The 27206-nt window shown below is 36.4% G+C and overlaps 2 protein-coding genes across 12 annotated transcripts; one reads left to right on the top strand and one right to left on the bottom strand.

Moving 5' to 3' along the window:
* The first annotated feature begins 1673 nt into the window (after positions 1-1673).
* On the top strand, positions 1674-9509 carry LOC143340648 (uncharacterized). Of its 2 annotated transcripts, none has more exons than XM_076762857.1 (2): positions 1674-1856; positions 5605-9509. In XM_076762857.1, exon 2 carries the CDS (start codon positions 5607-5609, stop codon positions 9507-9509), a length of 3903 nt encoding a protein of 1300 aa, XP_076618972.1. In that variant the 5' UTR covers positions 1674-1856; positions 5605-5606. The 2 variants fall into 2 exon arrangements, with proteins under 2 accessions (XP_076618972.1, XP_076618973.1); XM_076762858.1 differs by lacking the exon at positions 1674-1856 and adding an exon at positions 4287-4340.
* Dap160 (dynamin associated protein 160) lies at positions 5394-27178 on the bottom strand. Of its 10 annotated transcripts, none has more exons than XM_076762849.1 (43): positions 26841-27178; positions 26666-26721; positions 26278-26431; positions 26051-26199; positions 25737-25964; positions 25092-25187; positions 24292-24390; positions 23698-23868; positions 23537-23560; positions 22968-23132; positions 22467-22827; positions 22171-22384; positions 21948-22099; positions 21757-21879; positions 21541-21679; positions 21144-21458; positions 20693-21058; positions 20468-20625; positions 20187-20388; positions 19689-19973; positions 19423-19533; positions 19144-19239; positions 18689-18826; positions 18481-18604; positions 18184-18348; positions 14013-14140; positions 13829-13935; positions 13694-13766; positions 13414-13620; positions 13258-13341; positions 13008-13163; positions 12776-12922; positions 12466-12706; positions 12202-12276; positions 11902-11976; positions 11401-11574; positions 8932-11321; positions 8013-8874; positions 7570-7874; positions 6760-7493; positions 6310-6636; positions 6115-6244; positions 5394-5900 (listed from the first exon to the last, which is right to left on the bottom strand). In XM_076762849.1, the coding sequence occupies exons 2-37, from the start codon at positions 26685-26687 to the stop codon at positions 11170-11172; spliced, it is 5676 nt and encodes a 1891-aa protein (XP_076618964.1). In that variant the 5' UTR covers positions 26688-26721; positions 26841-27178; the 3' UTR covers positions 5394-5900; positions 6115-6244; positions 6310-6636; positions 6760-7493; positions 7570-7874; positions 8013-8874; positions 8932-11169. The 10 variants fall into 10 exon arrangements, with proteins under 10 accessions (XP_076618964.1, XP_076618963.1, XP_076618962.1 ...); XM_076762848.1 differs by having other exon boundaries at positions 6310-7493; positions 8013-8364; positions 8461-8874; XM_076762847.1 differs by having other exon boundaries at positions 6310-7493.
* Positions 27179-27206: the final 28 nt, after the last annotated feature.

Genomic DNA, 27206 nt, shown 5'->3' with positions numbered 1-27206 from the left:
TATCGTTTTGCATTGTCTTTGCTATATTCAGGATTTTGTTTTACTAAATTTATATTAGTCAAAATGTTAGAAGAGAGGAGGTGGTGTTATTGAAAATATTTTTCAATTCCTATACTTGATATCTTCTAACACTTGTAAAGTACTCAACCACGAATAATTTAAACGGATACTTTATTCGAATTGTAAATGTAAATTGCTTTCCTATGTTGGATAAACGTTCCAGAAAATAGAAACACAAAAACAAACAGCAAGGAAATAACTTTAGGACGGAAGAAGAATTACGACGAGGCGAGGAGAAAGCAAAACTGAGGCAAATAATTACATTTGGATAATGTCTAGGTAGTTCGAAGAATGTGGAAATAAAAAAAAATAAAAAAGGGAGATTCGACGATTAAACAATTTCAACATGTTATCCTAGCGTCTCTTGTGGTTAACGGAGGGTAAGGTCGAGGAAACTGGCACGTTGGCCGGCCCTGAGCGACTCCCCGCAATGTGGGTCGTCGTCTAACTGTTCCACGTACCGTTCCGTCGACTCGATGCCGTCCATTAGTCAGATCCAACTCCTTCTCTTTCTCGCCTCTATCATCGGCAGCCGCGAAATGACGGAGCATCTCACCTCGCCTTCTTCCTTCCTATTCTATCGATAGCCACGATGTCCCGAGGAATCTTTCTCTAATTGCTTCGTCGAGAAAACCTTAGAAAGTTTATCCCTGTTCCTTTGACTTTAACAGGAAAAATGATAAGGACATCCGGGAAAGGGAGGATGTCTTCCGAGGCTGACGAAGAATGCGACAATTCTGTAAAGATAAAGATCATCATTCCTTCGTAACGCCATACTGATTTTTTGGATGCAAAAACTTCATTTGTACATCCACGTTTAATGACGTAGTAATTGTTCGATCAAAAGTATGCCATTGCATGGAAATAATAATCCAAAGTTTCGACTGTACACTGGGTGAGGTATAGTTTTGATTATAGAATTACAGTTTTGTCTTTAATAAATACGCAAAAGCATCGGAATTGATTTAAATACTAAAGAGTTAAAGTTTCAGCCATTGTTAATTTACTTGTACAAAACCCTTGTGCTGATTCATCTTGAATATGTAATCAGAATTTTGTCTCCACGCCTGATGAAGCACGAAGTTAAATATGAGCGTGTGTAACACAAGTTTCTTTCCCTCTCGTCACACAAAATTAGTCAGCCTGTGGATAGATACGATCATAATTCTTAATTTGCCCATGAGCAGATTCCGCATCCATACGCTTGAATCTGGAAAAATTGATGCTGATCTTTGTTTCTTGTTAGAATTAAAATACAATGCCCGTCGTCGGATACTGAGTTTTGTTTTTAAATAGCTAGGTCGAATTACGATATGACCAACAGCTACGCAAACGTATCGAAAGTTTTTTCCATTGCATTGGCTGTTGGATGAAATTGAACCTATTAAAATTCAACGACGTACTTTCATTCTGTGCAGAGTGACGTCGACCACGGGAGAATCTTCCTGAAGCGTCTTTTTCTTTCGTCGGAATTTCCTCTTGTTCTTGTACCATTTCGTCCACGGCCTTTCCACCACTTTTCGCTTCCACCACATCGTCTTCCTTCTGCCACCCGGTCGTCGATGCTCTTCAGTCGACGTGTGACCTTCTATCGCATCGACAGATTTCGCGGACTCGTTGCCTTCGTCGTGCACGCGGCTCGATTTATTTATTTTCTTTATTCGCAAAGAAGAGAACCGGTAGTGACGAGGTCGAAGGTAAAAGAGAGTTCACACGCATGGAGCAGTGAGTGACCCAGGAACTTCTGACGCGAGGTCGTTTGGAGAACAGCCAGCCGATCTTCTCGTCGAATCCAGGTAATCTCTTTTTAGCGATTCCATTTAATTCCTCGATGATATTGCGTAAGTAGTGTAGACTTGTAGAGCAGGGCGTTTCGATATTCTCTTCCATAACTTGAATCAGAGTTATAATATAATTGAATTACTCCAGGAATTATAATTAAAAACGAACAATTTCTGAAGCAACCCGGTGTAGTATTGTCAGCTTTAAAGTTTATTTTTCTTGCACCTGTACAATTGTACTTTTTCTCAAATGGGATCATACGTTTTGTACTTGGCGGAAAATTATAATCCCATGAATAATTCTAATCGTACGGATTATCAAAATTTAGGCAGATTCGATATGATCTGGAGATAACATTGATGAACAGAATACTACTCTTCCAAATAGCGAACAATTAGAATATTCTGCAATGAGTTGTACCGTTATAATTAGGACGAGTTTACGCCGCGTTGAAACTCTCAAACCGTTTTACGGAAGAACGTAAAAAATCGGCGCGATAAGCGGCGCGTTCGAGCGCATGAAAAATTGAATCTCGAACCGGTTGCTTGCTCTAATTTGCATCGATGAGCAAGAATCGTTCGATTGAGAAGAAATTGCTCGATAACTTGGCGTAAAATAATCCTAATCGACGGTCGAGATACGATCGTGCGATTCATGAAATAGAAACGTACGTAATGTAGGTGGTGTTCGAAGCATCTGCAAGATTGTTGCAGAGATTCCAATATCGGTTTCATTCAAGATATTCAAAACTTATATTTTCAAACTGAGATTCGAACAACCCACCACTGATTATCATATGCTCGAGATTTCTTGATGCGTTTGGTCATCCAGCAATTAATAATGAAAAAAAGAGGTCGAGAGAAGGAATCTCTGAATGGTCCAAGATTCTTCCGCGACGTTGGTCACGGAAAAGCGGATGATTCGTGACCCTGTACCCGAAACGGTCTTCGAGGATGAAACCGACGACAAAAAGTGGGTCGTCTCGATCAGCTAGTACGCACGAGACGTTTCTGTTTCGTGTACCAGTCACCGAGTTAGGAAACCACGAGACGGTCACGGTCAGGAGATACGAATATTATGGTCACGGATCGTGAGAGACCTTGGGAGGTTTCAGAGACCCTGAGAGAAGAGAGTCGTTGCTTCGGGTCGTTGGACGTGTCCGAGTTCCCTCTTCCTGCCTACCCACGTAAACAACTCGTTCGTTTACCTCTGATTCTTTAAAATTTCTTGTTCTCGATCCTTGTGCAAAAATAAGCCTCTTCTATAATTAGATGTTCGTCGAGTAGTAAAGATTTCGTAGAAGGACAACGATATAAATCTTCTTGAAATAGCCGAGTCCAGAGTAGTTTAGCAACTCTCGGAACGTTTTTAATTTAACGTGGAATGAATGGCGTTGAACCTGTTGATGTTTTTTTTATTGGATCTGTTTCTGAATTTATTCTTTTAAATTCCAAAGCGAATAGTTAAATTTTGATTCATCGTAGCTGAAACAGAAATATATTCATTGGGTACTTTTGGTTGTTTTTAATTTTCAAATTGAGAAATAGAATGAAACTAAAAGAAAATGAATCGAAGAGTACAGCAATTAGAATAAGTGGGTCAAAGAATGAAGGACAGCGATTTAAAAATTACAGCGAGAAAGTAGAACAAATTACATTTTACATCTTACAGTACAGTTATTACTTTAGTAATTCTAGTTAAATTTGACCTAAAAACGCGTGTCCCAATATTCCACGATATAATCTTGGCCATTGTCGAAACACGTTACTCGCGGTTGTAGATATGCTGGTGAAACTAATCCTCGGTGACACGGCGGAATTTCCTCTTGAACATTTGTTTCGTCTCCGTTCGTGACAACGAAAGCTCGCTCGAAAGTGCGAGTAACGAAATGCTAATGCCAAATACAGCGATCGAGATTGCGGCACAACCTCGACAAAAGCTGCTGGAATGCCATAAGGGAACCACCGACGGAGACGAGAGAGAGAAAGAACGGAAGCGAAAGAGAACGAGAAACCCGTTACGCGTTGGAACGCGATTCCGCTTGATGGAAGATGTAGCAGCATGTCCCTGTTTATTATTACATTGTGAAGATGTTTCGCCACGGTCGGGGGGATCCGTTAATTACGGCCAGAGGCTGAACGTGTTACTGACCAGCAATTACACCGGACAGAGAACGATTACTGTACGATAGGACGACGATTTCATTTTTACACGCAATCGAAACGGCAAATTTTCATTGCAAATTAGATCATTAGCATTGTTACGCGTCTACGCATTCTCAGAAGGAATACAATTTCCTTTTTCAGAAGAAGAAACGAAATTTCTCAAGAACACGCACTCCACGCATTCCAGGTGCACGCAGTGTACCTTCGAAGTAATTAATTAAACAATTAATTTTTTATAATTATTTACAAGCTTGATGTCTCATACCTACTTCTTTAAGAGTTCTTAAGTGTGTTGAAGGAAGGATGCTGGATCGGTGGGATATATTTTAGTAGGTATAGCACATCCTTTTCTTTTAGATTATATGTATTTATTTCACCTAGTCCATTGTGGAACTTTTCTTGAACAAGAGTCTAAACGTTTATTAGTCCTCGTCCAAATTCTACTTGTACTCGATTGTACATGGTTTATTTTTTTTCGTAATGAAGCCACTCTATCTGTAATTAATTCAGAAGAAAAGAGTTTAAGGTGTTATATTTTAATTGACTATTTTTTCGTTCAGTGTTTGTGAACATTTATTTTACCATCGAAAAATGAGACCAGGAACTTGAGCTCCCCATGGCTCAATTTTTAGACATTATTTCTAACGTTCGAATTTGCTCGTGATGGTTTCATTCGACGACTCCGATGCAGATTACACGCGAGAACCGTTGACGCGTTTACAGTAACTTCGCCAATGGTACAACGTGACAAATCCGGTGGGCGTACCGTGAACCAACCGTACACGTACCCCGCATGCACGCTCGTGACCATGTCCAGATATACATTAAATCTAGGACACAAGGGACGGTATTCCTTTCCGGCCCCTTTTACTTTGCCGTACCAATAAACTCGTAGCCCAGAAAACAACAGGTCACACGAACATTTTCAGTATCATAAAACTTCATTTCACGACAATTACAATCACGATTGATAATAAATTGTATTGTAAATTAGTACCAATGTACGATTACTACAATTGTAGAAGATTACAACCAGTTGATTTTAGTTATAAAGATATATTATGTATTAGTATCGTTATTATATTTTTAATAATACGAGAATGAAATTATTTGAGCTGAAAACAACGGTTACAAAGATCATTCGTGTTTGTTTAAATATTGAGGTAGTTAATTAATTTATTAAGTAATAACTATATCAGACCTTGAGTCTATTGTTACCGTTCTGAAAGGGACTGCATTCCTCTGTAACGCTGTGCTGGTCATTTAGATGGAAAAAAACTATACATATACGGTTATCCATGTTTGATGACGTCATAATTGCCAAGTCACCTCCTCTTCAAAAGTATGTTATTGCTCGTAAAAGGTGATCCAATGTCTGGACTATACGCTGTGAATTATAATTTTATTTCTAACAATGGACACCTAACCTCCTTTGTTATAAACAGTATTGTAGATTTATAGAATCCAGTGTACCGGAATTATACTTATTGTATATCGCATCTTCGTAAACACTTATAAACCATCGTGTACATTAATGGGTTCTTCCCGCCAAGAAAACTAAATAAAATACAAAATAAATAATGTGAAACTCTTTCAGATATGGCGAGAATGATGCGATACGGTCCATGGACAGTCGTGGTCGTATTGGCCTGCTTGACGGGTACGTCGTCAGAGTACTTGATGGGCGGTCACATGGACAACAGTCCACCGAAGTCCTTGTTGGAAGAGATCGAATCTTCTCCGGCTTTGGCGAGGACGGCGCAGCTAGATGACCTTGACCTGGATCTCGATGCAGAGGAGAGCACCGTTGCCGTTTCGACGTCGAACGAAGAAGAAGCGTTGCATTATCACCTTCCGTATCCTTTCGCCTTCAACGGGGGCAGACCATTCTCCCTAGAAAAGGATCCGATTACTGGGAAGATCGACTTTGAAAAGGCGCCTCCTGTAAAAGCTCTGAATTACACCAGTCGTTATCAAGAACACGTCAACGACGACGAAGACGTAATCGACAATAAAGAAATTTCGAAGGAGAATATCCCCTATACAAAAAAGATAGAGAACAAAGAAACTGTGGACGTTAGTCCTAACGAGATCAATCCTTACTTACCCAATTTCCACGATTTCCTCAATCTTCCAGTCCAATACTCGTCCGACAAATATGGCAAAGACAAGTATCCGTTGATATCCAGTTCCTACGCGAACACCAAGGTTCAAAGCGGCTCGAACAGCTACAGCACCTACAATCATAAACCGTATCACGGTGAAACTGTTCTCTATTATCCTAGCAGGAAACCGTACATACCTAAAACGACTGTGTCGACAACGCCAACGTCTCTTAGAACGACGACGCCGTCCACGACCACTACTACCAGCACTACTACAACGACATCTATGATGACGACTACCACCACGACAACCTCTCCGCCGCCGACTACTGTTTCTACTTTCACGAAGACGCCTGCTATAACCACTTGGAAACCTCATGTAACCACGCCAAAACGATATATGGACGTTTTGGACGATTACGAAGATATCCTTCCAATAGAAAAACTTCAAGCTTCCATGTACGGTAACAATCACCACGGTTCAAACAACATAGTGCACAATCGAGATCCACAGATGAAGCCGCCTGTAAAGCAGGACGAATACATAGACGGTTATGAGGATTACGAGATCAACGACGAGGAAGACATAAAAGATTACGCCACGATGAAAGAGACGACCAATGTCGCTGTTAAGACTAGCACCTTACCCACAACAACGTCTACTATTCAGAATGTAACAACGACCGTTGGAACTTCAGAGACTAGTCCTACTACTGCAACTACAAGTAGTACGCCTGTTCCATCGCCATCAGTGGTACCTTCTTCGGTTGTCTTCACACCTTCTTCGATGCTTCAAGCGAGCACTTTTCAAACTGATCCAGTAATGTTCCAAGCTCTACCACATCGTCCTGTAACTTCGATGCCTTTGGACAACGATCACCGAGTTCCATCGGCATTTGGAAATGACAACAAAAGGCATGGCGTTGCGGATAACGTTATTGTCAATCAAGGTTATCGACCGAATCCTATCGTTAATCAGAGGCCAAGTGAATTGGCCGGAGGAATCCTGGTAGAGAGTACCAGTAATATCGTGATACCACCTGACCAGGACACAGTGTCATTTGTCCTGGGTAATAGACAAAACGTTGAAGGTGGATATTACTCGTTGGGTACGGCCATTGGGGAGAATCTTTATGGCGGTTCGTCTGGAATCGACGCGTCTTTCCGGCCTCTTTATAATTCACCGTCCGACAAAGGTAATTACGATCTGCAAGACCATCGTGGGAATATAGGCTTGCCCCCGGTATCCGTACAGGATAGTAATCCCATGTACGCTGCTCAGACATGGAGACAGCCGACGAATCCTTCTGCCATCCAAAAGTTGGCCAACGAAGTAGAACCTCCCAGAACTCAAAATTCGTTCGCGATGGGAACCGTGCACCTGGAACGAACGGACGAGAAAAAAGATGACAAAGACGTCAACTACGTGGTATTCCCTAAGGAGGAACCCAAACAACCTGTCGAAGAGCACATCGTCGTCGTGAACGAAGCCGACGGCACCGCACACGAGATCACACCTTCATCTCCCACAACGAGCAAACCCGTGAGGTTGGATCCGGCAGTGTCGAACGAGAAACATCTTCCACAGCTTTCGGAAAACCTGACTCCGCCCGCAGAACGACCGAGGCCGCCTTCGCAATTTTTTTATCATTATCATCACGGCGGCACAACGAGGCCCGAACATCCAAGACCGCAAAGGCTGCCACTGCCGCCTCGTGGAAAACAGTCACCGTCTTCGTCCCATCCTCCTCCGCCTGCAGACCTAGGCATTAGAAGACGTCCTTACTCGCCCGACGCTAACCTGCCAAATATTCTGCCGCAATTCCGGCCAAACGCCAAAACGTCGCATGGACACCGTGGCTCGGAGACGATCGGCACGATTCCAGCTGGTCAGGCTTACCCTGCGAGAATAAGGCCACCGGTGCAGTCTCATCCGCCTACGAGAAGACCAATGCCGCCGCCGCCGCCATCTTACCTTCAAAGATTGAATCCTCCTCCTCCACCGATTCACGCGCTCAGAGTCGCGACTATGGCTTCCACCAAGTCCGAGAACGTGGTTCCTTCTATGGATACGGAACCAACGGTTAAGAGATTTCGTCTCCCATCGATACCGGCTACCTCTAGAGGCGAGGACGATGTCAAATCGGCGCAACGGTTGCCCGGTCAGAAGCTGCGCTTGGAAGAGGAGGAGGAACGATCGGACCGTTACTCCGAGGAGCCACCTCAAGTGCCCCCGAGACCTCCGTTGTATCCTAAACGAAAAACGGCGGATCCGTTACACGTTGCGACCCTTCAAATGATCCAACAACACGGCGAGTTCGATGAGGACATTACAGAACCCAACCTACCACCAATTGGCACAAACGTCAACGACGATTCGGACAGGATCGTGATCGACCAAGACGCAGACAGAAGAAAGTATGACGAACGGGAAACGATGGCGGATCCACCGGTCTACGTGGTCTATCCCGTCAACACTGCGGTGAATATACACCCGGATGACTCCAGGGAGAAGGACGAGAGCGTAGTGGTCGGGACACGGGGTCCTCATAGACCTCTTCCACCAGAGACGCTTCTGCAAGACAACGAGAACCCGGAGATGGACGAGGAACCGAGTCCGCCTATTCACAGTATATTTGGTGGACGACCTGTGGCGTCAGATTTCCCCTATCTCCTGGAACGTCCCGATCCCTCGATTCTTGCCAGTGGGATGAGGGAGACGCCACTTCTGGTGCCCAGTGATCAGCGTCAAGACGAGAAGCCTGTAAAAGAAAATAACGATGAAAAGGAGGAAAAAGATTCCAGCGTGAACGTTATACCTTATTTGCAGGACTTTGTACCATTTCCAGCGAGGAAAAACGAACCCATCTCGGCGACGCTTCATCGCTCACCATCTCCGCCGTCATCCACACCTATTGCTTACGTATATACGCCAACCGCGCAAGCATCTCACCGCCTAGAGGTGGACGTACGAGACGATGAGGGCTCCAAGAACGACGGTAACGAGCAGAAGCCTATCCTGTTGCCATCGCAACAACCGTCTAGTTCCTCTAGTTCGGCACCCTCGCCGCAGAACTTCATGGCGCCGTTCGTTGCCAGCGTTAGCGCCGAAGCTCCCTCCAAGAATGGCTGGAGCGTGGTTGTCGTAGAGCCTGCTATCAATAGGAAATCAGACGACGATCGTGGATCGTCCGAAGACACTTCCGACGCGGAAGAATCACAGACGGAGAGAAACGAGTTTGACGCTGAGAACTTCAAACCACAGCTGTTTGGCGGGTTTAAACCAATTTACGAATTTCCCACGGAAGACGTAGACAGGCTAGAGCGCAGGGTGTCTATCGACACGGAATCAGAGATTCCAGAGAATCTTCGAGATTCCGCCGATCTAGCTGTTTGATGAAAGAATAGATTTATCGTGTAGGAAATATGTTATTCAAACAAGCATAATCTTAGTTTCGAGTATTTTGTTGATCGTTGTCGCGCTCCTTTTGGCATTACCATCCTATGCATAAAGTAAGATTAGGACTGCCTCCTATAAACAGTAAATTCTCGTTAACTCGAGCGCGGTTAATCCGGCAAAGTTCGCAATTAACCCGGATGACCTTTTAAATCGGATTAACGAAGCTTTACTGCGTATGATTTTAATTAAGATATACAATATTTATGAAGTAATGCTAATTGGAACACTTTTGTAAAGGAAGAACTAAATATCTCGAAACTTGGTGCATTGGTGACTGGGAAGATTTGTTGTCTTCGTAGGGGATCGAAGTTAACTATACAAGTCTGAATATTCATACAATTTTTTTTTTATAAATGTCACTCATTCAATTCGAAGAATAGGATTAAGTGCAACTGGGTCCAAGAGTATACGTTTCGACAGAATTTTAAATTTATACAAATTTAATAACAACGAATCTGTTTATACTGATCTGTGGAACAATGTTTTATATATACCATGTATAATTAAGTGGGATCCAAGTATAGACGCTTTCAAAGTATTATTAATGTACTTGAACCCTTTTTGCATGTAATCCTCTTAAATATAATCAGAAACACTCGAAACAATCATCATACCAACAAATCGTTATATTAATTTGTCAGTTTTATTGATAAGCTACATAATAATTTATAAAATCTCAATTGATAGAATACACGTCGTCGTACTTTGTACATGTAAATTCGAATATGTTATGCATTTTTATGCACGAGTCAGCGCAAATAATGTACATTATACTATTTATTTTATTACAGCAGTGTTTCTCAAACTTCATCTTGCAGGAGACCCCCGTAATAAAGAAAAATTTTCAATGACCCCTCAAAAATAGAATTAGATTATTAAAGGCAATTTTATATTTCATTAAATGGTATATTTTTTCTCCTTTCGAGAGCTTACGAATCCTTCGTAAGTTCGCAGATCACAGTTTGAAAAACACTGTATTAAAAAATTGTTAACGTACTTGAAAGTACGATTTGCGTTAATAATTACACTTATATAATAAGTATTCATGTAATAAATAATTTTTAAATTATATGTTCTATTCTTGTTTTATTCATATTAATGCCCTTTTCTTAATGCTCCATATTTTGTACAATATATTTAATACAAAAAATAAATGCTTTTTTGTTATATGCTACGAAAGCTATAATAACAATATGAGTTTTTAAAATAACAAATATTGTATTCTTCCATGTACATCATACGAAACATTCACTCATTTATTACATAATACTGTAATTCAACAAGAAGCAAAGTAATTACTTCTAGGAAAGACTAAAAATCATTGTTATTTGTTGAATTTTATACGATATGCAAGATGTGAAAAATAAACAAATGTACCTTTGTTTTATAAATTAACTCCCAGAATTGCCTTTAATACTAGAAAAACGTATCAAGTAACAATCAATTCATCAATGTTTGTTAAGTATAATAAATAATCTTGTGTAAAGAAGAAGTTTAATTAGATTAAGGCAAGAACTTCCTTCTCTGTATAAAATATAAAAATATACATTAAAAACTTGAAAAATCTTATTTACCTATAAACGTAAACAATGTCCACTTATCGATTGTTAAACAGTCGTAGATCCAACTTTAACACGACGGTTCCTTTTTCAACTTCATGCAACCGAATACGTTTCTGAATAGGTCCGCACGAGTCTCTGCTGTCTCTCATTATGTCAGCGACCCTTATTTCGGCTCGGCCAAGAAATTCTGCGAATAATATTTATCGAATTTTTTCCATTGCTCGTCTTGTCGTCTATTTGTAGTAAAATTGACAAGCTAACTTTACCATCGGGGCTATAATAGCCTTTATCAAATACCGTGATACACAAAGTATCTTCGAGTAAATCCTTTACTTGAAATTGCATTGATGCATCCCACAGAGGACAATCAGTTCCAGATACGACACCTGTTCTCTCTTCTTGCGAACCCATACTCACTTTGCAGAATGTATTACACTTGCCTACAAAAGTTATTTGTTTAAATCAGTAAGAAAAAGTCGTTACTGTATTGTAGAACACAGACTTGAACTTAACTTGTGTTTGCTGTTAATAATTGCATAAATAATTGCATGTGCAGAAAATTAGAAATGCATTGTTAAATTCAAAGCAAATGTATGATGATAATGTTACTAAACTTAATGTTATTAAATTGTATCATTGTCTACAATTCCACTAGAATCTAAATATACATGTATTGCTATCAAAGTGCTTTGTGACATGCTATGAGAAGAGAAAAGCAATTCGCTTTAATACTCGTTCAAAACCATTACACAATTATAATTGTTTACCTTTTTTAGATATAATTAGATCCTCGGCTTCTTCAATTACTAACCGAAGTCTACCATTGGGTGGTCTTCTACGAACTATAATCATGCCAGGTTTTTGTTAGTAAAAACGCGTCATGCAGTTAGATGATGTAATTGTGACAGCGAAGATATCCGATGATTTCTTTCCTCTTGGTAAATGGTTTTGTGCTGTTTCTCTAATTATGTCATGCTTATATAGAAAACAATCAATAACACCAAGCAAAGCAATAAGAGCACACGCACAGAAGAAACCAAGCACCTTAAGCATACACAATCGCTTACCAGGTATTGTCTTTAAATTGAAGCCTTCAAGCACTGTAACGAGAATTCTGCCACACGCTCCGAACTGCGCTTGTTCTGTTTACTCATACATATTGCATGTTATTATGTGTCGAATTTATTATAATTAACTTTTTTGCATTGATTTTAATAAAATCGAACTTAAATATGTAAGACTAACATAATTACACAAAGATAAATAACACCAAATGAACCATGATTATTTGTCGAATAAAAATATTTCAAAACAATAAAAATTGAACTCACTTGATCGTTGCCTTTGCAAGCGTGTTTTCTCGTTCTCCGAAAACTTCTTTCTTGCATCGGTAATTCTTCTGATCCACAGGGAACATTCGCTCGAAGATGGTGCCAGCAATATTATTGGTTTCTTCTGATCTCTTAACCTGAGTATCTTGGTCGAGTTTTCTGTACCTTCGCCCCAACTTAAGCTAAGGTTTCCATTTGTGTCTGAATCTCCTAGTAACGATAATTCATTTAGAAATATTGGCTGTAAAACAGAAATATTTCCATTAGTATCGTCTTATTATCATTTATATATTAATATTCTACTAGGTACCTTTCTATACATTTTAAATTTCTGATGTTCGTTTCGATCGAACGAAAATTGTTGTCCATAAAAGACAGATTTTTTGGTAAGTAACGGCTGAGCAAATAGTAGAAAATCATTTGTGAGAAATCCAACAAGTTCCTTTCCACTTTTTGCCTAAAACACGCGTGAAGGATAACGTTTCATGTAAGAAGCATTTCATAATTCAAAGAAACATAAGTTTCTTTCTATCTAGGAATACCTTATGAAGTATACCAAAGTGTAGAAGCTTTCGCGGACCTAAAGAATTGGTCAATGAATTAAAAATAAGTTGTTCTTCCAGACCATCGCAAGCCACGTGCGTTTGCAACCATTCTAATCTATCGCTGTTTTCTTTTTCTCTAACTCCCTCGTTTACCTAGGATTAAAATAACAAATATTTATATTTATATTATCAAGTTCTTTTTGTAAATAAAAATTTAAACAGGATTCTTTATTTTTTTAAACGTTACCTGAGTACAAAATTCTTCAGCTTTAGCCAATGCTTCTTGAAGATACTGTCTGTCAGGATGATCAACCGAAGTGTGTTCTAAAATCTAGAATGATTATGACAGATATGCATGACATAAAACGTGAAACAAAATTAACGATACAAAAATTAAATATACTTTGCCAATAATAAGCGGATACTTTGTTATCCTCTGCATTGGTTTTATTAAAAATGAACTTAAAGGCATTCCTTTCGTGCGCGGATCTTGTTGGCAAGTATGTGCAACTTGGACAAATTCTGGTACAGTCTCGGTCAATCGTTGAAGATAAACAGCAGCAGATATTTGACAGCTGCAGAATCTGATATAAGCTGACATTCGCGGTATCTAAAATACATAATTATATGCACAGAATTGCATCATAAAATTAAATGAAAGATAAGAATAAGCTGTTACTTACATTTTCACATAAAATATCTCCAATCATTCTTACAACTCCCCCTTCGCTGTTATCGCGTCGTATTCTCAATGTTCTAAAAAAAATACGCATTAAACAAATGTTCTTATTTTGCACAAAGTATCCGTAAAATGTTACCTCAAAAAGTTGTCGTTACAAGCAATAATATCCCTCCAATTAACAAATATTTTATCCACTTCGTCCACGGTTAAAACTAGGCTTTCAATAAGAGGTTTCTCAAACACCTGTAAAAAAATTTTCGTTCTTTGATTTCTTCTTAATACAATAAAGACTCAAGTACAAAGTATACAAAATCAAGTACCTCATGTACAAGTCTCATGTCTTCTATATATGCTTGCTCAGTTGTAATAAGCTCTTTGATGTATTCCTGACGTTTTCTTTCCATTGAATCCAATCCACCCACTAGTAGATCAGTTGTCATCTCATTAACTACAAATAAAATTTATGTAATAATTTTCTTAATCATTTTGGTATCGTTGCTTCTTATATGTACCTTATTGTTTTTATTGTACAAACGCTTAAACTCATAAATAACAAATAAATTTTATACTTTTTGACAAGTTTAGAAGCCTTTCAAAGAGAATGTTACAAAATAGAAATTAACATATTTTGTAAAATAATAATATAGTTATTTAAATCGATTGTTGGGTATTACCAAATAATACAGAGTTGTTATACACAACGATACTTTACAACAGACAGATACTTTATTTCAATCAGCAGTTTTGCGAACACGTCTGTATATGTATGGATATGTGTACATATGTATAAGAACGGTGTGTATATGCATGTGAGAAGACTTTGAGTATATTCACATGAAGTGTGAACAAAAATCTGTAATAAATACACAGTGATCTGAACTTGTTCACATCCGTACAGTGACCTTTGCTCGAAAGTACGCCACACGCAGAGATTCGCAATGAGATTCGACATTACAACAACCAAACAATATGGATATTTTGCAAATAGTAACAATCTTAAGGATGTAGCACTACACAAGTATCTCGTCTAAGAATAACCAGTTGCATAACTTGCTTTACACATTATCAACATGTTTAGATAAAGATTACAAGATTATGGGCGCATCTAGAATATTTAATATTAAGCACACAATATTCATTCTTACGATCAGGCATATTTATACACCTTTCTTGCAAAGAGTCATATAGAACGTGTAAAAGGATCAACCAGTGTATAAATATGCTGGTCTACTGTGCGCTTGATTCTTGCAGTTATTCGAAACTAGTTATTCCATCAAGTTCCTGATCCTTTCCATTGGAATGAATACTAAACATACAAAATATATTTACTTATTTGTTCAAATAAGTATTTCTTAATTTAAAAAAAAAAACGGAATAATCAAATATTTTATAAATTGTTTTGTATAAAAAAATAATGATTAGGTATCCTATTCTTAAATAACGTAAATTATCATATTCAGGAGTAAATTGATCGAAGAACTAGTTTACGATAATATAACATTACTTAACAAATCATTCCCACCAGTGGTAATAATATCTATCTGTAACTTTTATGATTGTTATTACTGATATTTTGATAATGATTTAGGCTCTATAATAAAAGGCTGCGAAAAAGGAGCACATCATCTTTCATCGTGTATTATTAGATGGATTAATGAAAAACAAATAATAACTATATATAGAATAAATAAATAGGAACAACAGATTTGGTTAAACACATTGAATTTAAAAGAGAGCAATATTTTCATTCTCTTTGTAAATATTCTGCAAGAATATTAGATCTTTGAACGACTTCTATGCTTACAATAAAATTTTGAATTCAAACAAAAATATAAATTGTATGATTATCCTAAACTTCGAGACTGAAGGAGTATTTATTATATATTATAACAGATTCTTCACCTGTTTTCATGGCAAAGCGACAATTTAAACAAGATATTTAACTAGTGATTATTCAACAACTCCTTCTCTCTTTACATCGAAGGCAAGCAGAAAAATGATGTTTGGTTGCTCATATTTCAGAATGCTGTGAAACATTTGCACTAGGCCTTGGCGCGGTGTAATAACTGTACAAACCATCTGTATTGCGCACCAAATGATATGCTACAGTGCTTGTAAAAAAAGAGGTTACATTGAACATTTCTCAATGCTAAAGTCTTTTTTAAGAGCACTGATCACGGAAATTCAGGATTACTATTAACAATCTGTGTATCTACTTTCTATTGGCCTAACACTTTAAGCCCGATCTCAACGATCTTTACGAATAATTTGTATTTACTGCAAATTTGGTGTGTTTGTAGGTATTTATTTACACATAAAGCTGATCAAATATTGTTAAATATACGTAGAATAGTATGAATGTTTTACAGATAAGATATTTTAATATTTATTGTCCTTGCTCTTAATAGAAAGTACTTCCGTTCTACTACAATTTCTATCATCGAATATAATTCCTTTTATTTAAGCCATTTTTCAAAATCTTTTCTATTTTACGAGAAAAACATCATTATGAAATTCCGGGCTGAAAGTGCTAGTACAAATAAAAACTGCAATTAACTTTTTTCTAAAAATAGAATGTCTTAAATAAATTTACGTTTGATTGACATATTAAGCATTGGTGGTACTAGATACTATTCTAAGTAGATAAACAAATTATATACGTCGACTTTTAAGTTTTGTCTTGGATTAAAGTAGAGGGCTGAGGTAGAATTTGGTGCACATGTCAGGTGGTCGTAATCATAATTACGATATATAACTTGTTATTAAATATTTAGCGCTCTCGCGTACGCACATATTTATAAATACTGCGCAATAATATTCCCGTCGAAACCATACATAGAGGTTTTGATAGCGTGAAGGACAACGATCGATAAAGACGCATGGTAACAATCTGAATGACAATGAAAACAAAGGAACGAGTAGGACCCCGCACCAGAGGAAAAAGGCTTGCAAAAATTCAGGGTAATATAGAAACGAAGAACCAGCCCCTGAGTCTTTCTTTCACAATACTTTTTCTCATTTCTATGCTCACTGTCTCCACCGATAAGACTTGTTGGTGTTGTAACACGTCGCTGGTGAGCGTAGAGTCTGCTATCATTCTTATTGCACTTCAGATGATTTTATTTTAGCCTGCAATGCTGCGGTGCTGCTCTGCTATCCTTTATGCTGCATTTTAAGCAGAGGCGAAAGATAACAATTAGTAAAAGGGATTTACTGATTCTAGATATTGTGTCAAACGATAATTGTTTAAATTCCTTGAAGTAGCTATTTCATTTTTCAATACTAATATTTAGTAATATTAATATTACATAGATCTGTTTGAGGTTTTTATAAAGTAGCACTTTTAACAAGTTCTACAGCACAAACCAACAAAGAGTTTTTAATGAATAACATAAAAAGTTTCAATCACAATTGCACAATATATCATTTTAATTATCACTTCATGGATAATCTAATTAAAATTATAACGCTATAAATGTTTTTGATCATAAAATATGTTACATGACATTTAAAGGTATACATAATTCTTATTAATTATATGTATACTAAATGTGTTATATGTATATTATAGTGAAACAAAGTAGCTACCTCAAACGGACAGACGGACGGACAGGCAGGCATGCAGGCAGACAGGCAGGCTGTACAATAGAGAAAGTACGTTTCTCTAATAATTTATACCACAAACTACTAGGTATAAATAGACCAGAAATGAAATAACAATTACTGTACAATAAAGATGTACCGCTTTCCAAGCCAAAGTGCTAATGTTAATGCAGCCATATCAGAGCAGAAAGCACACACAACAGCTGTTGTGAATAATATTTGTTGAAAGAAACACGCTGTATCTACATAACTATCACCAATTAAGATTAACTCTTACAACCCATAGATGTTCATATCTAGTGGAATAGGATTGTATAGCTTAATTGTGTTCATATATTTGATACTAGCATTCTTATTTATGCCTGTAACCTATAGCTAATTTTAAATAATAAATAAAAAGACAACTATTTCAACATGAATATCGTTAATGTAACTAGTACATTTATAACAACATGTTTAAAAATACCTATGTATTAAAATAAATTAATACAATAACATTATATGTAAATAGAAGATATACAATTACATTTTACCGATAATGGAATTATTTTTTCATCGATTATTAGTATTTAGATTATTTATCTGCTTTTACTAAACGACCGTCGTAATAAATTGTACTTTATATTACTAAATTTTGGTAATCGATACTACCAAAACTTCAATTCAATTCCATCTTATAATTACTGATAAGAAATAAACCTGACGGTCGTCCGTCTATCCGTATATCACAGATTGAAATTATCTTAAACTGTGTTTTGTAAACACTTACGATTGCTACTAAAATAATGATATTTGCTTAAGAACAAGTTCTCTATTAAATTCATCAAATTGAACGTTAGACTATGAAAAAAAAAAAAATAAAAAAAAAAAATAAAGAAAAATACTTACACATAGGAGATACATAATTACTGGGGAATACACCAGACGCGCCATTCAATTCGCCTTTCCACCATGCTGCCTCATCTTTTGCAAGCACAATTATAGCGTCACCTTTTTCAAAGCTTAGTTCATCTTCATTTTGTGCCTGATACGGATATAACGCCATAACACGCTCTGTATCGACAAAGTAAATTATATTATTACACCTTATATTTATTACATTTATAATCGTGATCGTCAATTGTTACTTTGATTAAAATTTGTTCAATACTATATGGAATGATGTAAAATATAAGAGTTGCTTACCAACGCTTGGATCTGTAGGAGATTCTTGATATCCATGAGAAACAGGTGTACTTCGATTGCTACTGGTTAAAGGCTTAACATAAGACGCTGGGAACCAACCAATTTGTCTCTTCTTACCACGTGCCTATAAGAATAGCATAGCATATTGTAACTATTATAAAAATTTCTATATAATCATAGAAATACGCTTAACAACAATGTATTGTACCTGTAATTCTCCCTCCCACCAACCACTATCAGTTTTCTTGCGTACCATTATTAACTGTCCTTTTTGTAAGTCTAATTGCTCAGAACTAGTAGCTTGGTATGGTGCAATAACTTGTACAATTTCAGGTTTTCTTCCTCGCTGTATTAAAGAAAATATGCGTTATAAAAGTACATTATATTATTACTACTATTATTGATTTTATATGTATATTATATGTATTAAAAGTCAGAATTGTTTCTTTATAAAGTTATAAACTATAAGTACCGAGGATAAATCATGGAATTAAATAATTAGCAGGTGTATTTTCTAAGAGGTAAAATACCTTATAATACTGTGATAGCAGGATGCCAGCAATGGGAATGAAATACGAAGCAATTAAATTTAGTTAAATAACAAACGTTCTACATGTATTTGAAGATTTTACGTACACAATAAGCGAATATAATATTAATTACCTGCTGTGCAGCCATTGCAGTAAAGTCTGGTAATTCTGCTCTATCTTCTGCTGCTGCTCTTTCATCTTCAAGCTGCTCAGCAGTTTTTGTAGTTTGCTAAACATGGATATACACGCGTCTAGCTTATTGCGAATATTGCAATCTAACTGTTAACTGTATGCTTACAAAGTCAAGTCTACTTAGCGTTTTATAACATACTAACTGTTTACGACACAGAATGATTAATACGTTTCTTAAGTAACTACAAATTGGGATTGTTAAAATAAAAATATTACAAACCAATGCTGCTTGGGCAACTGAAACATCCGCTTCGTTACTAGTTGTGGTTGTATCTGCAGTCGTTGTAATAGTTGCGGTTGTTTCAAGCGCGTTAGTAACAACAGGAGTACCCTGATCGATGTTATGCACGATGTTAGAATTTAAAAATCACCACATAATTTTATAACAGACTTACTACTTTTTATAATACACATTAACATCAAAGTCACAAGCTTCAGACTTAATTATAAATTCGTTGTGTTAGGAAAGTAAAACAATTAATATACCTGATCTGGAGCATCACATTTTTCTACATAATTGGCAGGGAAAATTCCATTCCTATCTCCAATAGTGCCTGTCCACCAATCCCCTTCCTTCTTAGTGACCAGTATAATTTCTCCTTGATTGAATGTTAAGTCTCCAGCTTCAGCAGAGGTATATGGATACAGAGCGATGTAGTACTCGTTGAGGCCATCAACCACTGCAGCTTGATTAGTAGTAATTTCTTTCACGTACGATTTGGGGAACCAACCCTTAGCTTCGGTACTAGATGTACCATACCACCAATCACCCTGATTAATGAAACAACATCTATATAATTCAATCCTCAAATACAGTAGTGACCAAATTAATACGACTGCAGAAAAAAAAATTACACTGCAATACAGTGAATATGTGAAAGTATATGGTCTAATCTTTAAAATGACTCTAGGAGGATTGTCGTAGAATCAGTACGACAGTCAAGACAGTGTATGTACTACAAACGATATATAATTTATATTAACCTGTTGTTCAATAACATTAACAATATCTCCTTTCTCGAAGGTAAGATGCTGTTCTGTCGCAGGGCGGTACTGAAACAAAGCTGTTACTTGTATATCGCAAGCTGTGCCCAAACCAAGGGTAGGTATGATGGGTTCGACAACAGGAGGTTCACCACCTAATGATCCTGCATCAGATACGTTCTCAGGAACTTCAGCGATTCCTCTGTAATAAATTGAAATAAAAAATATAATAATTACAATTTTTTCGTTAATTAAGTTTAATTTGTAGTTGATCTACTGACTCTAAAGTTCTTTTTTCCACACTATCTTGCTGTATAAAAGCATTCTCGTTTCCGCTTCCAACATCCACTGGTTCCACATAAGACTCAGGGAACCAACCTGTGTAGCCTCGAATTTCTCCAGCCATCCATCCTGGCTCTGCATTCTGAACAGGTGGTACCTATTTCAAGCGCAAGTTAATTTTCAGTTCTTTATACTGGTTTATTATCTACTTTGACAATAGTTACCAAGATAATATCGCCAGGTTGGAATGATATTTCGTCTTGATTTCTAGCTACAAATTCATACAGTGCCCTGTATTTCATAACACCTGGAGTAGTTTCTTCCACCTCGTTAGTTGTAGTAACATCGTCGACAGGCCAATCGTTAACTGTTCCTGTAGTATCGTTCCAAGCAGTATCGCTCCACGCAGATGTGGTGTAGTCGGTACCAGTTCCAGCAACACCGCAACCTCGGAGTTCTAAGACCTTTAACTTTTTATCTTCAAACGTAACATGAAGATTCTTACAATCGGTCGCCAAATTTTTTATTTGCGTCTTAATATCTTGCAGTTGACCATTGTTATTTTCTATATCAGCCATTTTAGTTTCAATCTATTAATATGAATAATCATTATAATACAAACAATTAAAATTATTAATTTTGTAACAGAAAGAGAATGTTTTTATACATATATACCTGTTGTTGCAAATCAGCTATCTTATCCTTCATTTGTTTTAGAGTAATTTGTTTATTGTCGAACGCCATTTTAATAGCTTCCTGATTTGCGGATTCCATGGCCGAGTTAACTTTGTTCTTTGCTTCTATGCGAGCTTTCTCTTGACTCAAAGCTAACAATCTTTGGTTCTGTTCACGAAGTTTATTCTTTAAGGCAGCCATCTCTTGCAATTGTGCGTCACGCGTTGATCGCATACCATCGATGGTCGTTTTCACACCAGAGACACCCACTCTAGTGTCACAAATTTTTTGCGACAACTCCTTTACTTTATCATTCTGTGCGAATTATACCAACAAATTATGTAAAATAGATTATGTAGATACTAATTGCTTTAATGATAACTTGCTTAACACTTACAAGAGTTCCAAGTTCGATAGTTAGGGTATGATTTTTTGCTTTCAACTTAAGCAGTACATCTTGCTCTTTTTGCCTCTGAGTTTGAAGTTCCTGCGATTTTTGTTTTTCCCATTCTAATTGTCGTTGCCTCTCCATTTCCCTGTGAAACAAAGTAAGCTTATTAATAATAGAATACCATGCTTCATTTTTAAGTACATTAACATCACTTTAACTTACTTTCGTGCTGCTTCCCTTTGCTCTTGTGCTCGTTTTCGTTGTTCTTCTTTTTCCTGTTCAATCTCTCTTTGCCTTTGGAGTTGCTTTTCAATTTCTGCTTGTCTACGTCTCTCTTGCTCCAGTCTGTATAATCATTGTTTTTTTTCCTCCCTAATAGAAAAACACTTTGATGCAAAGGAAGATCGACTTACCTAATTTTTTCTTGTTTCTCTGCCTCCTCTCTCTCTTTCCGTTCACGTTCTTCTTGTTCCTTACGTTGAATTTCTAACAGAGCTTTACGTCTCCGTTCTAATTCGGCTTGGCCCTTTTCAAAGTTTTCTTTACGCTTATCTTCAAAGGACGTCTTTAAAACGATAATCGTAATATGTGAAATGTGATTTTTCCAATGAAAACTTATATAAATATTAAATTTACCTGTGGCATACCAGCGGATGGATCCACATTCTCTGCTCCGGATTGTGACAGCGTCAAACTACTTTGCCGTTGACGTCTGAACGCAGGTGGAATAAGTTCTATTGGAAGTGTGGTAGGTATTTGTTCACCAAATTTAACTATATCGCATAAATGCATTGCTAACACAAATTCATCGCAACTCAAACGTCCATCCGAATCCATGTCTGCTAGCGCCCTAATATACAACCATATTCTTTAGCACTAGGAGTTATTATTTCAGTAATTATTATTTCACATATATGACTATATGATTATACCATATTTGCGCCAACTGACGTTGATGTAACTGTGACTGCACCATAATATTTCTGGCTTGAGGACCTGACAGAAATCCAGACCGTGTCCTATCCCAAGTATTAAACAACTGAGTATATTTTAATTTTGTCTGATGAGGTACAGCCCATTCTACAGACTGAGGCGAACCCACTGAATGCTGACTATGTTGTGAATCAATCGAACCCACTCTATCTATGCTTGGCGGACGTGCTGTTGTACTCAGTGGTGTACTTGTAGATACTGGTGTCTGAGCAATTACACCGTTCACTAATGCACCACTTACTGTGGGTCCTGACACTAATGGTAAACCTACAACTGGAGGTGTTGATACTACACCAGTCCCTAGAAAAATATATAACTACTACAGAAGAATAAAACGTTACATAAAAATTTTTGATCTTACATGTAGTCATCTTCAGAAAACAGGTTTAAATTGCGCAAATTAATAAAAATTAGCAAAATGTATATAAAATTGTACGTACCAGCAGGTATTGGTGCAACAGAAGGTACAATAGTAGATCCAGTTGTAATTGGAGCAACCATACCAGCACCTATTGATTGCATCTGCATTGTTTGTCCCATACCAAAAGCAGCAACTGGAGTTGGATTTGTATTTAAGGGTGCAATTGGAGCTACTGTGGACATACCTGTTAAAAAATAAAACTTTTGTCAAAACTATTTACTCCTGGATAGTAAGTAGCCAGAATACAGGAGTTAACATTAAGAATTGTGTAATCATGAAGTTAGTAATTATAATTATATACTTTGGTTATCTACAGACATAATTTTAAGAATAATTTAGTGAATGTTGTATCAATGTAGATTATCAATCTAGTATGACTTTCTATGTAAATTACATATCTATTAATACTACAAAATAACATAATCCCATAAGAATTATATATGTTAGGTCTTTGTCTGTACGATCATACATTAATAGTTACTGTAAAAAAGACCTAAATATAATATAATTTCTTATCAACTGAAAACACATGAAAAATAATGAAATTATACTTTCTACAAAACTCATTTGTTAGTGTGTTAAGTGTACCTGGTAACTCAAGATCAAGTAAATCTGTAAAGAAAGAATAAAAACATCATTGACAACTTAATAGAGTGGCTAATTTAAATGTGTCTGTACAATAAAGAATAAATATTAAAGAGAAACAAAGTGAAATAAAAGTATAATAAAATGGACATAACTCTACTTACCTATAGCAGAAGTAGTCATTGGTTGTATTGGTTGAATTGAAGGAACAACTGTTGCAGCAGATATAGGTGGAACTTTTACGGGTGAAATTCCAGCCGCGACAGGACTATTAGGAAACGAAGGAGGTGCAGGTTTTGGTGGCGGACCACTTATAGCAGGAGTAAAATTTGCTCCTGAAATTGTATAATGTTAATCATTTGTGGAAAAAATTAAATTATTTTAGTCTAATTGTATGAAGTACAGTGCAAAATTAATGAAAAAATATAATATATATTGGAAGATAAAATAATAGTCTACCAACAAAAATAACATAACTTCAAGCTACAATTACTTTGAAGCTCTGCAATAAATACAGAATTAATTTATAATTGCACATATGCATTGTTCATGTAATGTGATAGAATGATCTTTTTTAATATGAAGTGTTTGTTGTAATGACATATGATATGATACAAAAAGGAATCATTTCTTTCTTCTAAAATTCAAGTATAAAAATACAAGAAACTATTATCTAAGTTTACATGCTGTCTCATCTATGGTATTTTCAAGGAAATAGTATGTATCCTTTTAAATCTTCTTTGTTCCTTTAAACATACCAATATTTGTGGGTGGAGCAGGTCTTTGAGGAGGACCACCACTGGGAGTAGTGGTAGTGGTAGTAGTAGTAGTAGTAGTACTTGCAGAAGGCACGATTCCTTTTTTTTTTGCAGCACAAATATTATATTAATGTATAACTGTAGTATAGGTGTGAGCAGACACATTAGAGAAACAACAGAACGATAAATATGTGTAGTTAACAAACAAAGCTATTGCGACATTGATTATATAAAATTACATATTTTTAAATTAAAACATATATATACAATAGCAAGAATTTCATATTCATAACCACTTATAACATGATATAGGATGATACATCCATATTAGGTGAATACACACATACAAAGCATGAAAGAATAAACATGTTTGTGTTCTTCATTCTATAAAAAACTACTACTTTGACAATAACATATAAATTATTATATGCATTTGTATAGACGTTTTCATCATATTGTATTTTTTGTCACGGTTTTTTTTAAGAATTGTTTACAAATTTTCAAGCTGCCATTAATTTACATCTCTATTGCAAGTTATATTAAATATAGTACAATAGAAATAATTAATTAAAATATAGTTTTATATTTCTCATGCAAAAATGAGTTTCTGCATTCAAAATTTGAGGGCATGTGCCGTAACATATAACATATCATACTGCTGATTATATCATTCAATATAAAAAAATTGTGTGCCTCAAAGAAGAATTATAATATTTTGATAAACTTTAAATCAATGAATTGAAAAGAAAATAACCCAGATATAATCATTCATACACAAACATTCAGTTCTTGTAACATACCCACAGAGGGTGGTGCAGGTCGAGCAGGTGGCTTTGACGCTGTGTGAGTTGTGGCATGTGTAGTGGCAGCCACATTCTGTCTACTTTGTCGTGATGCTGTGTAGTATGATGCATAAGTAATATAATGCTAAATAATGCTGTTTGTTAGTTGATATGTATTTTGCTTGGAATGACCATTATAACGTACAATAACAGCGAAAGTAAATATCAAATATGACAAGAAAGTTACTTTTATCCAGTCTTGGCAATTAAATATTTAATTATATATACAGAAAATATCAACTGTAATGTAAACTATGACATAACGGTATTTTTCGTGAAATACAATATTCAACAATAGTGTAAGAGTTTAGATGAATCCTATCATAATTTATATTATTTTCACGATACAGTATAATATCGATTATCCAAATTAATCGAGAGAAAACTAACTTTTTGCCACTAGAATCTCATTGCAATTGTATAAAACTGTTTATTTCAGTGTCAATTTTATATTATCAATAAAAGGTCGGGACAGTATTTAAGGAATGGATAAAAATCGTCATTTTATATCCGATTTATACAAACATGATGCTCGAGGTATCCAGGTATCCTGATTATTGAACAACCACCACCATTTTAGTTATTGATATAAGAATTGATTACCTGGTAAAGTCATTGGTGAGGCAGGTCTAATTCCATGTCCTGGTAGTGGTCCATTTGATGGCGGTGGACCTATAAGAGGACGTGGAGCAGATCCACTCATGGGCATTCCACCAATCAAGGGTTGCACCGATACTGGTGGTGGTCCAGTTAAATTCACTAATGAGGCAACATTATTTTGTTGTGGAATATTGGCAGCTCCATTTGTTAAGTTTGTCGTATTATTATCACCTAGACATAAGTCATATAAAAAAAATATACATATAATTATAGATTAAAACAACCGTAACTATTTATTATCCCCTCCTTATACTCACCATTAGAAAGAACTTTTAAACTTTCCACCAAAATTGGTGGAAGTGTTTTTGGAATCTCAAAGCCACGTAACTTTAAAGTAATTAATTTACATGCAATACTAAATTCATTTATATCCATCTTGCCATCTGCATCTGCATCCGATAAAGCCCTACACAATAAGAGAGACATTATAAATGACACTTGTAAAAACTAAACATAAGGTATTACAATGAGAAAATATTAATACCATATTTGTCCAAGAGTGGCAAGTGAAAGCTGAGACTTGAGCAGAAATTCTTTTGCTTGATTTCCAGTAACAACACCATTAATTGGTTTTAAAGATTCAAATTGCTCTTTGTACCTTGCAAGTTCTCTGGGTTGGATTAGCCAGGGATCCAAACCTGAAAGAATCGACATTTTTTTTTTTATCTTTCTTATAACGCCTAATCAATTGATTGTTTCTGAATGAAAGTACCAGTAATTACAACTTAGTTTAACGTTCAATCAATAATATTTAACAAATTAAAAATTGTCAACAGCTTTTGTTTTTTCTCTATAAACAGTTGCTGTCAACATGACAGATGAAATGAACATGGTTGTTAATTTTATTGTAGACAAAGAAAAACATGACTTACGCAGATTTTGTTGGGTGGCCATCTCTGTTCACCCGTAGGTGACCACCGAGTTGAATCTGCAAGGTAAGAAAAACGTGACTTACATGGAAACTTTTCTAGAAAGTCGGGCAAGGAATTTGTGATTTCAAGGTTAGGTCACAGTGATTGATCCTGGCAAGAATGACTCGAGGTATACCTCACGAGAGAAGAATTGTCGAAACGCTATCAATTTAGCGTGGATTCAATCACGAATAAATCCAATTAACCAAATAAGCGCGGGATCGTGAACTTGAAGATTGATCGGGGCTCTAACGCACACGTATAAGAGCAAGACTTTTTCTCACGCCAGTTGTACAAACATACGATAAGGAGCCGCTTCTCTTGCTCATGAGTCCTCCTACAACTTTACGAAAAGAAATTCATGATTGTGTATCGCGATTTTAGCGATCCTTTCCCGAGAGGGTGAATCGTAAAAATTCCAGAACTCTACCGACGATACGCGGGTCGGCCCACACTGACTGACGTACATACGTCACTTTCACGACCTCGGTTATTTCCGGGA

The sequence above is a fragment of the Colletes latitarsis genome, chromosome 3, assembly GCF_051014445.1.
Source record: "Colletes latitarsis isolate SP2378_abdomen chromosome 3, iyColLati1, whole genome shotgun sequence".
NCBI lineage: Eukaryota > Metazoa > Arthropoda > Insecta > Hymenoptera > Colletidae > Colletes > Colletes latitarsis.
This window is presented reverse-complemented; position numbering and strand designations above follow the sequence as displayed.

What these genes read in the sequence shown, in the direction of transcription:
- LOC143340648 (XM_076762857.1), top strand. Translation starts at nt 5,607, where the DNA reads ATGGCGAGAATGATGCGATACGGTCCATGGACAGTCGTGGTCGTATTG.
- Dap160 (XM_076762847.1), bottom strand. Translation starts at nt 26,687, where the DNA reads ATGGCCACCCAACAAAATCTGC. An exon ending in GGTGGGAGGGAGAATTACAG is followed by an intron (nt 18,605 to 18,688) that starts GTACAATACATT and finishes CTATTCTTATAG; the next exon opens with GCACGTGGTAAGAAGAGACA. An exon ending in AATTTAAAATGTATAGAAAG is followed by an intron (nt 12,707 to 12,775) that starts GTACCTAGTAGA and finishes TCTGTTTTACAG; the next exon opens with CCAATATTTCTAAATGAATT.